This window comes from Oreochromis niloticus, linkage group LG11 (assembly GCF_001858045.2).
Source record: "Oreochromis niloticus isolate F11D_XX linkage group LG11, O_niloticus_UMD_NMBU, whole genome shotgun sequence".
Classification (NCBI taxonomy): Eukaryota; Metazoa; Chordata; class Actinopteri; order Cichliformes; family Cichlidae; genus Oreochromis; species Oreochromis niloticus.
This window is the reverse complement of record NC_031976.2, coordinates 26,041,649-26,054,444: the sequence shown is the minus strand read 5'-3', so window position 1 is coordinate 26,054,444 and position 12,796 is coordinate 26,041,649. Positions and strand designations below refer to the sequence as shown.

Here is a 12,796-nt window from a genome sequence, read left to right as displayed (position 1 = left end):
TCCGCAGCTCAGCTCTCTCATTGGTTCATCCTGTATGAGCGGCGCCCAAAGTCTGCCTGAGCAAAAAAAAGGAAGAACAATGTACTTACATTATGAAACGGAAGGACGCAAGCTATCTGTTGGAGAAGTGGCTCAACCAGTCAGCGCAGCCTGTCATACACGTGTTTGCTGTACTGCAACAACGTGGGCTTTCTTTATGAACAGAAAGAAATTTGTTAGATAAACACCACGTCAAGGTATTTCTGGACACTTTGCTATAGCCGTTTGGTGAGTTTGTATGTATTTTTTTTAATGACGCTGTATCTCGGAAAGTCGTTTAATAGGTGAAGAAAATGCCGCTAACTTGGTTATTGGTGTCCCAAAATTGGTCATAAGCAGTTAACTGATATAATAACACGATAAACATGACATTTTTCTTGTTGGATGCTAATGAATGAATCAATGTTTTTGTCTGTGTAAGTTAAATCCATAAGACACGACTTCGCACAAGACAGTATGGATAATGTTAGCTGGGTTACGACAGGTGAAAATTAATCAACCGACCAGTTTTCCTCTGTGAAATATGTATGTAGCAATCCTTTAACGACAAATTACCTGCGGCTAAACTCAGTAACCCACGAAAGCTCTCAGGAGCCCCTCTGGAGTAGTTACCCTTACTTCTGGCGGCGCTCTTTTTTCCCGCCAATTTAATTTCATACGCTGTCAATAAAAACAACAATAACAAAAGTTAATGATTCACTGTGTCTTTCAGACCGGTGTAATTCGATCACGTGTTAACACATTCTTAGGTTTTACAATTTGGATTTACCCACTTGTGTTCGTACAGTCTCACTGTACTGCATAGGTCCGAACAATGTTTACAAATGAATGTAAACAAAGGGTTAGCCACACCTCTATAAGGAAAAACACCATCATGCTGACAGTTTAATCTAACAGACAGATACAGACAGACTGTGCTGTTAAGTGTTATAACTATAAATGTACTAAGCACACAGAGAAATTCTCCATATAAATGTTGGTGCAGGGCAAGTACCTTGTTAAAATAGAGAGTTTAGGAGTCATTCTGTGCAGGACGTTTTCCATGAATATGACCCTGCCCCCAACGAACACACACAAACAAAAAAAATCTTTCTCTTGTCCTAACTTCTTGATAACTAAATTATAAAATATAACATATCATTTAACAAATATAACAATTACAGTAAGTTTTTGTTTGTTGTTGTTACACAAATGTCTTATAACTGTTAAACCCATTTACTTAACGTCAACATATTTTAAAGAACAGTAAGGGTGTGTCCCACAACATATGTGCAGCCCTTGAAACCTATTTAGGCTGGAAAAAGAAGTGACAAAAGGGTGAGGTTACATGACAAAGAAGAAGTGACATGATTGCATTGTGGGCAAGCACCATGGGTAGACTAAAGGTCAGTCCTGTTTGAGATGTTTTCTTTTCTTCCGATCTTGTTGGACTTGACTGAGTGATCAAGTCGGTCATTCTGACCGATGGAAGCCTGTTACATTTTACCAAAAAAGAAATTCCTTTTAATACTGTTTACTTCCTTTGTTTTTGTAACTACATTCTCGACTTTTATAGTCCATTACATTCCACAGCTTGGGTCTTTTTCTGAGAAAACACAAATACTAGCACTGATTTGATACCCTGTTATGTTTATGTTATGTTATGTTATGTTATAACATAACATAACATAACATAAACATGTTATGTTATGTTATGTTATGTTATGGAGTATTGGTGACAGGGTCGTGCCAAGCATAGCACACAGCAACTAAAATATCTCGCTGGATAGCTGGACATGTGTTTATTTATTTTTCGTAAAAACACAATAGAAAATTATAAAATAAGATGTGTTTTTTTCCACTTGCAGAATGACCCTTGGGACTTTTAAAACTATTAGTCCACTTGAGTAAATACAGCTTGTAAATGCCAGTATTGCTAAGAACTTGTCCTAGAAATGTAAAGTAAGTTTGTAAGTCATTTACTGGATTCCTGTTTTCTGTGTTTAGTCTTAGATGCCACTATGAAGTACATCCTGGTTACTGGTGGCGTTATATCTGGTATTGGTAAGGGCATCATTGCCAGCAGTGTGGGAACAATCCTTAAGTCCTGCGGTCTTCATGTCACAGCCATCAAAATCGACCCATATATCAATATTGATGCAGGAACCTTTTCACCCTATGAGCACGGTAAGTAATTTATAATTTACTGCTTCAAACAATGTCCTTGTCCTCAGTCAATTGCCATCGGCAGTTTGATTCAATTGTTTGATGGAGTTCTGTGGTTAACATTTGACAAGAAGTGCTGTGGGAGTGTTAGAGCCTTTAAGGTAGAGTGGTGTGGGCTCAGGCTGTTTCCATACAGTGTACAGTCACTGACCATTTTTTGAGGTGCACCTGTTTGAAGTGTAAAATCAACCAATCACATGGCAGCAACTGAGTGCATTTAGACAGGGTCAAGATGAGCTGATGAAGTTCAAACTAAGCAGCTGAATGTGAAGGAAAGGTAGATTAAGTGACTTTGTACATGGCATGGTTGTTTTTGCCATGTGGGTCGGGATTTCAAAAATTGTTGATCTCTTGAGATTTTTTATACAATGGTCCCAAAAAAGAGAAAATATCCAGCATATTTGTGTGTTTGCAACCACAAACACCTCATATACAGACCACCGACAGTTGTGAATATCTTCCAGCAGCATTTTTAAGCAAAAGCAAGCATTATGTTGTATTGCTAGTGATGCATTAATGGCACTGCTTGCTATTCCAACTTTTTGTTGAACACACTAAATTTGGGAATGACGTCATTCATAGCTCTGACTTTGGAGGCAAATGGAATCGAACATTAGTTCACTGTACCAAAATCACAGATCTCATTCCAATAGAGCACCTTTGGGATGTGGTGGAATAGGGAAGTTGCCTCATGGACGTGCAGTCAACAAATCTGCACCAAAGTAAGTCATGCTTTTATGTCAGCATGGACCAAAACCTCTGGACTGTTTCCAACACATTGATGAATCTGTGCCATGAAGAATTACGGCAGTCCTGAAGGCAAAAGGGGGTCCAACACAGTATGAGCAAGGTGTACCTAATAAAGTGTCCAACATGTATCTATTTGTTATGTTAGTAAGCAAGGCTCATGTTTTTGGCCATGATTAATTTTGAATTACTGAGTAATGCAGAACATATTTTTGAGAACCCTGAAGCACAGGAAAGATTTCTATCAGGTGAGAAGCTACTATGAAAGCAGCCGTGTGAAAACACTGATGTAATGTTTGTCTTTTCCAGGTGAAGTGTTTGTTCTCGATGATGGTGGGGAAGTGGATCTAGATTTGGGTAACTATGAGCGTTTCCTGGACATCCGCCTTATCAGAGATAACAACATCACAACTGGAAAGATCTATCAATCAGTAATCAACAAGGAGAGAAAAGGAGACTACCTGGGCAAGACTGTACAAGGTTGGATATTACTGTTTACATAACTGCTTTTATTGCCAAAACAGGCCTTAGGAAAGCGGATTTGACCTGTGTGCATGCATTTCTCAGGGTTGAGTTATACAGTGCAAATGCACAGATAACTACAGTTAAAGTTTTCTTTTCTTTGTTCTTTTTTTTCTTTGTCAGTGGTGCCACACATCACAGATGCTATCCAGGAATGGGTAATGAAGCAGGCAACCATTTCAGTGGATGAGGACGGTGTGGAGCCTCAAGTTTGTGTCATAGAGGTAAGCTGGGATTTATGATGTTGGCCAAGGTGACCTGTAGTGTAAATAAATATGCTGCAGTGGGAAGTATCTTATTTACATTCCCATGGGTCATTCTTTAGTCTAGTAGTTCTCAGACCTAAAATAATACTCCTCCTTCAGAAGTGGAATCCAGGTTGAATTTTTTCCGAAATAAAGCAATTGTTATATCAACAACAAACGTATTTTTCACATAAAAATGTATCATATTCATTTAACTTAGTTTCACTTAACATTTTACAACTGGTCGTCCATGCCCCACTTGCGGTAGCTCCACACCTCACAGTCTGAGTACCACCGCTTTAATCATTTGTGCAATTCTGTTTTTCTAGTAATTTTGAGAACTAGACGACATTTTCCAAAAGGATTGGGAAAAAAAGCTTGTTGCCTGAAGCGATAGCAAATATTGGCACCATTCAGCAGCAGGTCTGAAAAATAGCTGAACCCAAACAAATGAGTGTCACTGTGATGCACCAAAAAAAAAAAAAAACAGTAAAAACTGGTAAATAGAGGGATTTAAAAAATGATTTGCTCTGAAAAGGTTGTAAAAACACTGGCTCTGTTTCTAGCCTTGGGAAATAAATGTTTTATGTATTTTTAAAAAACAGTGTTAAATCATTGTGTTATAAATCAAGTGTTTATTTTACAGTATGTGCTGCAGAATTATTTTGTCTTTAATATATTTGCAGCTTAAAAGAGTCAAGTTCTCATAAACCAAGTTAAATTATTATCCTGCCTCTAGCAGTTCTTTCTATACAGCATACTTCAAACCAGCGCTGACAGTATTATGGGCTTGGTACTGCTGACAGTGTGCTGTATTTTCCAAGTCTTTCCAAAGTGCTGAGGCTCAGCCTGTGTATTCTTGCATGTAATTCTGTGCTTTAAGCTGTTGTTTTGTGTCCACAGCTAGGAGGCACAGTGGGGGACATCGAGAGCATGCCTTTTATTGAAGCTTTCAGACAGTTCCAGTTCAAGGTGAAAAGGGAGAACTTCTGCAACATCCATGTCAGCTTGATACCACAGGTATGGTTTGCTAGTGACCATGCACAACCAAGTAGTGTTTACAGATAATGTAGAAAAATGGATTAACTGTAAGATCACCAGATCTAATGGATAATTTGAAATATTTTTGTTTCATTATATAAGTCTTAAATTCATTTTTTTGGTAATTGAAGGTACATGGTATTGAACAGGGGGGAAAAAGAAATGACTTGTGACTTATATTGCACGGCCATTTATGCTTTGTTTTGTGTGGATGTATCTTTTCTCCAAAGCCCAATACCACAGGGGAGCAGAAAACCAAACCAACCCAGAACAGCGTCCGGGAGCTCAGAGGGCTGGGATTGTCTCCAGATTTGGTGGGTAGTCAGATTAAACTGATTCTTATATCTGAAAGTCAAATGGGTGTACTATGGGTGTCATGGGTGATCTGCTAACTCGTCTCCTTTTTTTAAGCTATGGGACGGTAACTTGATACATTTAAAAAAAACTGTGAAGTTTATAGTTTCAGGGCTCTAATGTGCAACCATCACATAAAAAGTAGTGCTGTCAGCGTTAATCTCGTTAAAATGACGTTAACGGCATAACCGCATTAATGCGGCAAAAGTCTGTTAGCGAGTTAGCGCAGATCGCCCCGTGCGTGGGGCTGCACGGTGTCAACGCGTTAGCGTGGTTAGCTCGTTAACGCTTAGCGTGCAGCCCCACGCACGGGGCGATCCACGCTAACGGAGATTTGCCACGTTAATGCGGTTATGGCGTTAACGTCATTTTAACGAGATTAACGCCGACAGCACTAATAAAAAGTAAAGAGCACCACCACCGAGACCGCACTAAGCGTTAAAATGGTTAACTTGAAAGATTGATTTGGCAGATTTTTTTTTACCACTATTATAACAATATCTGATAATGTCTGTCATTGGATTAGGTGGCACTCACAGAGATCATTTTTTGAGGACGAAGAGTCATATGAGATGTGAAATGCCAGGTTTTTAGGTTTTCTCAAGTCAGTTAGCACAAAGAAGCTGGTTTAAACATGCTCAAGAGTGTACGTCTCAGATCTTGTCCTCATTCTTCTGATAAGGCCATCATTTTGAATCACATGTTAATTTCATTATGTACACAATCAAATAAAATTTGGAGTGTTTTAAGTCGTAAACACTCAAGTGTGTGCCCTGGCATTATTTTGTTTGGATACATTATCCTGATATATGTCCTTCTTTTGGCAGATTGTTTGTCGCTGTACAACTCCTCTAGAAACATCTGTCAAGGAAAAGATCTCCATGTTTTGTCATGTGGAGCCAACACAGGTGACATATTGTGATTTCCTGTAAAACTGTAGGTAGGGCAGGCTACTTATGTTAGTTATGAGCTAGTACAGTTCATCTCATCACTACTCACATTTACTATTTCAGATAATGTTGTCGTATATTATAAGTAGATATAACATTATATAATAATTTATTATTATTAAGTAATTACTTTTTGTTGCTATGATATCATTAGATTTAGATAGATGCTGACCTTAGATGTGTAGAAATGGAAAGCATATCCACTCATCGGCCACTTTGTTAGGTACACCTGCTCAGGTGCTTGTTTGAACCAAGCATCAGAACGGGAAAGAAAGGTGATGTGACTTTGAAAGCTGATCTACTGGGATTTTCCCGCACAGTCATCTCCAGGTTAATTCCAGAGTTCGGAGAACAATAGACAGACTGCTTTGAGCTGATAGGAAGGCAGCTGTACCTCAAATAGCCACTCGTTACAACCAGGGTATGCAGAAGGGTCAGAATGTGGTGTAGAGAATTTGAAAGCGTGGATCCATCCTACTTTGTATCAACAATTCAGACTAGCGGTGATGTTGCAAAGATGTGGGGGATTTGTAACATTTTATACCAAGAGACACTGTGGTCCCTTGATAGCTAAGGTATACCTAATAAAGTGACAGGTCAGTGTATAAAAATGGTTTAAAAAAAAAAAAAAGGTAGCAGATGTCAACAAATAACACGTCTTCTAATTCCTTTCAGGTGATCTGTGTCCACGATGTCTCCTCAATTTATAGAGTTCCTCTGCTGCTGGAGGATCAGGGTGTTGTGAGCTACTTATGCGAGCGGTTGAACTTGCCCATTGAGATGAGACCCAGAAAGATGTTCACAAAGTGGAAGGAGATGGCTGACCGGTAGGAAAGAATATCTCAGCCTTTAACTATTTCTAATTTTGTCTTGAACAGGGAAAACTAGATACATTCATTTAAGGTACAAAAAGATGGACTTGGCTGCTTTTTTATTTTAAATCCTTGAACATCCACAATGCTGGTTGTTTTTATTTGGGTTTTTTTGCTCCTTGGTCGTGACATAACCTCAAATACAACATAGAAGAAGGACTCTGTGTGTTTATTAAATTTAAAACTTGGTGTCAGACTTGGCTGAGCGTCTGGACCCCTTAATGAGGAAACTGAATGGAGGAGGAAAAAATGTAGATCATCCAGGCATGATCTTTTAGTCACCATTACACTGCTAATGAAAAAAAATACTTTATTCACTTCTTGAACATAACATTACTAGACAAGTAGGCGTAACAGATTCAGTCTAAGGCTACGTTCACACTGCAGGTCTTAATGCTCAATTCCGATTTTTTGATCAAATCCGATTTTTTTGTCTGCTTGTCCACACTACAAATAAAATGCGACAGCAAACGTGCTCTAGTGTGAACGATCAAAGCGGCCCGCATGCACAAAAGAAGACGTCACACACAACTCGCTCTGTTTAGACCCAGAGCAAACAATATTGTTTGACTGATGGCCCTTAATGTAAAGACTTCGGACTTTACGTTTCCCAATTTTTGCTTTAAGTTATTTTGTTATTTACATAATAATGTAAATTTACATAATAATGTAAATAACCTAATAATTATCCTTATTGCAGTTTTAGAGAGGAGCGGTGCTTCAAAGGATAGTTGCAGATTTCTGTCAGAATCTGCAGATTATACAGTACAAATAAAATGTTCACGTTGTCTTCCCAACAGTTTCACTGACATCTACACTGGATGGCCAGGAAGCGTTCGCGATGTCTTCTCGGGCGCTTCTCCGGCGCTGATAATTGGCGTCTGTCCTGTGTCAGTGACGTAAAAGACGGATTTAATGCGACATGACCGTTCAAACAGCAGTCGCTTTCTAAAACATCGGATATGTATCGGATTCAGTACCACATACGAAAGTGACCCAGATCGGATTTGAAAATATCAGATTTGTGCCGTTCACACTGTCATACCATGATCGGATATGGGCCGCATAGGGTCAAAAAAATCGGATTTGATGCACTTTCGCCTGCAGTGTGAACGTAGCCTAAGTTTCAGAACCTCCTAATACGTCAGCAATAATGATGCTTGTTATGATTTTGGTCACAAAACTTTCCCTAAAGAATGCTGACACCAGAAGCAGATTTATTAATTTTTCTTTTCCCAGCGAGTACAACATACTGAGCGTTGAGGTAAAACGGGTAGCTGAGGAAGTAATCATTCAAAGAATGCACCAGATTCTGTACTATAAATCATCTCCCTCTCTTTTCAGATCCGACCGTCTCTTGGAGCATGTTTCCATAGCCCTGGTGGGAAAATATACAAAGTTAGCTGACTCCTACACATCTGTTATTAAGGCCCTAGAGCACTCAGCCCTTGCCATTAATCACAAACTAGAGGTCAAGGTAAGGAGACAACTTTCTTCTAATTTCTGAATTTTGCATCGCTGTTTTCAGTTTGGACTGTTGTCAGATAAACTTGCTATACTTAAATAAAACCTCACATATTCCTGTATTTGTACAGCCTGTTGTTGACTGATCTCTATCCAGATTACACTGTTTGTTGTTATTGCAGTACATAGACTCTGCAGATTTGGAGACTACTACCCTGCAAGATGATCCAGTGAAATATCACGAGGCCTGGCAGAAACTCTGCAGTGCTCAGTGAGTAGACAAATCAAGGTGAAAACACGCTAATAAGTGTGGATAATCTTGGATAATCAGCAGCTGTCGATATTAAAATGTACACTCTGGTGATACAGTATTATAGTTCGTGCAGCTATGGTAGTAGCAATATTGCAAACAGGTTAAAAGAGTTCAGTTTATAAGTCCTGTTTGTCTGGCTGTTTCAAAAGCAGTAACAGGGTATGTTACAAGTTGGGGACAGCCAAAAAGATTATTGTTTTACTCCAGGGGGTTGTTTTGATAAAGGAAACACAATTTAGGATAGTTTTTTTTCTTCTTTCTTCTTCATCTTTTTGAAGAAAAATGTCACTAGTGTGTCTTAATCAGATAGTATCACAAAAGAAAGCTTTTCTAATTATGTTACTTAGTTCACTAACCATACGATACTGAAGTATCTTACATTGGCTGTACAATACCAGCCTGGCATTTTGCTTTTTTAAATTTTCCAGAGAGAGTGACACAAGGTTTAAATAGATTTAAGTGGTCCTACATGTGTCTGTGAAATCTCAGTGAATTGAGCATTGATGGTCTTTTCTATCCTTTCCACAGCGGTGTCTTGGTGCCAGGAGGTTTTGGTGGAAGAGGGACAGAAGGCAAGATGCAGGCTATTTCTTGGGCACGGAAACAGAATAAGCCATTCCTGGGTAAGGGAGATGTCAGGCTATGCTGTATGTTGTGTATCATATTATATTGCAGTTGGATGTAGTTTGAGCAGTTATAGAAAGACAAATAGGGGGAAACACATTGAGTTGATTATTGATATAGACTCAGTCTCAGCAGAGACTCTGTCATACACACCTTAGTGCTGGGTGGTGTAGAGGTTGTGCTGGGATGCTGTTCATATATTTTATGTATGATATGAATTTTTTAAATACTGCTTACACCAATGAAAAGACAAACAAACCCCCTACTGGGGTTTGTTTCAAGGTCTTGTATTTGTATTGGCTGCTGAAAACTCTGTGGTGCATATTGAAAGGGTGATCTGTATTTACTGCACACCTTTGTTTACTCACAATTAATCATTTGAGGTAGCACCTAATATCCAAATTCATTACATATAGTCAGTGGTTTATATATTATATAAGAAGATGTTGTTTAATATTTAGCATTCCACTGGCCTTGTTTTTTGCAGGGGTTTGTTTGGGCATGCAGCTGGCAGTGTGTGAGTTTGCCCGCAGTGTTCTTGGATGGGAAGGTAAGTGATTGTTTAGTTCTGCTGAGGACACAGCTAAGAAACATTTGCTTCCAGTGGTTTCCAATTTAATGATGAATAAAGCTTCCACCTCTTGGAAGGCTGATTTGTGCTCAGATCAGTTCATCTTGTTCATCTTTCAGATGCCAACTCCACCGAATTTAATCCAGAATCCAAACACCCTGTGGTATGTTATCTTCTTCTTCTTTTTTTTACCATGCATTTTTACAATCCATTATCAGTTATATAATCTTGATTTGATCTCTACAGGTAATTGACATGCCAGAACACAACCCAGGCCAGATGGGTGGGACTATGAGGTTGGGAAAGAGGCGGACCATTTTCTCATCCAGCACCAGTGTGCTGAGTACGTATCTCCCTGGAACAAATGATACCTGGATTTCTTCTACCTAATTATTGTTGATAAAATATGTTTTATTCTTCCAGGAAAGCTATATGGAGATGTGGAATATGTTGACGAACGGCACAGACACAGATTTGAGGTAGTGATCTAAACAAGGGTTTAAAGGTTTTTATCATACAGCGAAAAGTGTGGAAATTATTTTGTAAATACAAAATTTATTAAGCAAAAAGTATTGTGTGCAGTATCTCATCTAACTTTGAGATTTGATTTGAACATTATTTTGTTTTGTTGGGTCCATGGCTTTTCTTCTTGAAGTACTGCAAGAACAAAACAAAAAATAAAACCTTGAATCACAGAATCTTATCTTATTGCAGGTGAATCCAGAGCTGAAGCACCACTTTGAACAAAAAGGACTTCAGTTTGTTGGTCAGGATGTGGAAGGAGAGCGAATGGAAGTCATTGAATTAGAGGGTATGGGGAAAGTGTGTTTGAAATCCAGCACCCACCTGCTTCTTCTAATACATACAATTCTTGAACATGATGTAGAGAAATCATGTTTAACCCCAAACTGTCCTTCGTTATGATATAAAACATTTAATCTTTGTTGTTTAAATGAAGCCTGAGGTAGCAAAAACGTGCAGTAATACACAATTTTTTGTTTCAGACCACTGTTACTTTGTTGGAGTGCAGTATCATCCAGAGTTCACCTCCAGACCCATCAAACCTTCTCCTCCATACTTTGGTCTCCTGCTGGCCTCTGCAGGAAAACTCCAGAGTTACCTGGCCAAGGGCTGTCGCCTTTCTCCACGGTAAACACCAGCACATCAATGACTTACCAATCCAAAAGTTATTTAAAGGAAATTAAACTGCAATGGTGACAGTCCAACAGTTTCGAAGTTTAGCTGTAACTGCAGCTATAACTTCCCAGTTCCCTTAGTCTATCATGGTGTTTCTCCAACCTCCAAACAGCTGAATGTTATTTCACCTTGCTCTCATTTTCATCGTATTTAGCTGACATTTATGCTTTGGTGACACTTCTAATAAGTAATCTGAGTGTTAAACATGTGGAAAAAACTCTGAACCTACAACTCGATCAATATTTAACATCAGTCATTAAGCATTTTGCCCACACATATTATATCTGCATTTAAAACCGATGCCATGTCACCATAATTCCCGCAGTTACAGTAAAACTGTCCCTATAATGTCTTGCTGATGTAATACTCATCTGATGAATTTACCTTTCATTTCAGGGACACCTACAGTGATAACAGTGGTAGCAGCTCTCCTGACATGGACATGCGTGACCTGAAGTTTCTGTCTTTGTAGAAGTATTTTTTGTGTACGCGTCGCTCATGGATAAAACTACAACGCCCAACAACTACCCTGACTGACTCTGCACAAACAATCTTTGTATTACTCTGTATTTTTGAATTGTTAATACTTTATTGTCATAACAATTTATAATTTATGTTCTTTAAATATTTTGCCTACAGCAAAATATTAAAGGTAGTGAATTCTGTTTATTTTAGTGTTTTAAAGTTGCTGCAAAAATTAAGTATTAATAAAGGTTTTATGAGGGAACTCAAAAAAAATGTTGCTGTAATTGAACATGTTAAAAAAGAATACACTAAGGTACATGTTTAAAGGGAAGATATCAGCCCATCAGTATAAAGTGTACTGCCGTTATCATAATGATGTTCTGGTAAAATGTTGAGAAGATGTGTATTTTGGAGTTTTTCAGAGAAATATTTTTCAGAGAGACTTTCTCAGAATTATTTGGTAAGTTTTTAGGAATTGTAGCATCTGAGAAAAGGTTAGGTGGGATTATATATATTGGGAATTACTGATATATTTACCTTTTTAAATTGTTGTAATTGTTTGTCAGTTTTTTCATCTGTATTTCCCCATATTTTAATGCTGGTTTGGTTCTAAACGGTCTTTCTCTGTATTACATCCAAATCTGTTTGGACATGAGGCTGTGACTCTAGGTTGAAAATGTGAAAAATTGTGCTGTGATAATGTTAAAGATTTAGGCATGAATCAATCACATGGATGCAGGCTTTTAATTTCTGCATGTAAGCTGTCATTTGAAGACTTGCTCACTTTGGAGCGCCTTTGGTTTGTGAAGCCCTAAAACTGAACTGACCAGTTCAAGTTGCACAACTTTTGCCTATGACCAGTAAACATGATTTCCCTTTACTGCTATTTCTGACTAAGAACTGTTTAAAATGAAATGTGCTGATGCACAGTCATCTGACAGCTGGGGAAAATTAAGCAACCTTTGCGACAACAACAGAATAAAACTAAAAATACGATCTCAAATGGATCTTGAAGCATCAGTAAAAGCATCTAGTAGGTTATTACTATCAAATGTCCCTCTTGCATTTTCAGTCTACTATGTAACATGAGATCCCATTTTGTTACCGTTGTGTGACCCAAATGCACTGAAATGCCTTTTATTTATTAAATTTAGATGCATGTGTTATGCAGCATGTCTGTTTATTTG

The 12,796-nt window shown here is 38.3% G+C and overlaps 1 protein-coding gene across 2 annotated transcripts; it reads left to right on the top strand.

Moving 5' to 3' along the window:
- Positions 1-88: 88 nt before the first annotated feature.
- On the top strand, positions 89-12,549 carry LOC100690751 (CTP synthase 1). 2 transcript variants are annotated; one of them, XM_003450499.5, is made up of 18 exons: positions 89-236; positions 2,026-2,205; positions 3,301-3,471; positions 3,637-3,737; positions 4,662-4,778; positions 5,030-5,113; positions 5,981-6,061; positions 6,779-6,930; positions 8,320-8,452; positions 8,622-8,710; positions 9,281-9,375; positions 9,864-9,926; positions 10,067-10,110; positions 10,194-10,290; positions 10,371-10,426; positions 10,662-10,758; positions 10,952-11,096; positions 11,541-12,549. In XM_003450499.5, the coding sequence occupies exons 2-18, from the start codon at positions 2,040-2,042 to the stop codon at positions 11,614-11,616; spliced, it is 1,767 nt and encodes a 588-aa protein (XP_003450547.1). In that variant the 5' UTR covers positions 89-236; positions 2,026-2,039; the 3' UTR covers positions 11,617-12,549. The 2 variants fall into 2 exon arrangements, with proteins under 2 accessions (XP_003450547.1, XP_005455326.1); XM_005455269.4 differs by having other exon boundaries at positions 103-267.
- The last annotated feature ends 247 nt before the right edge of the window (positions 12,550-12,796 follow it).

Bases quoted from the DNA above. Each gene is read 5' to 3' on its own strand.
- LOC100690751 (XM_003450499.5), top strand. From the start codon at position 2,040: ATGAAGTACATCCTGGTTACTGGTGGCGTTATATCTGGTATTGGTAAG. The intron at 9,376-9,863 runs GTAAGGGAGATG...TGTTTTTTGCAG, and splicing joins ACAGAATAAGCCATTCCTGG to GGGTTTGTTTGGGCATGCAG. The intron at 9,927-10,066 runs GTAAGTGATTGT...TTCATCTTTCAG, and splicing joins CAGTGTTCTTGGATGGGAAG to ATGCCAACTCCACCGAATTT.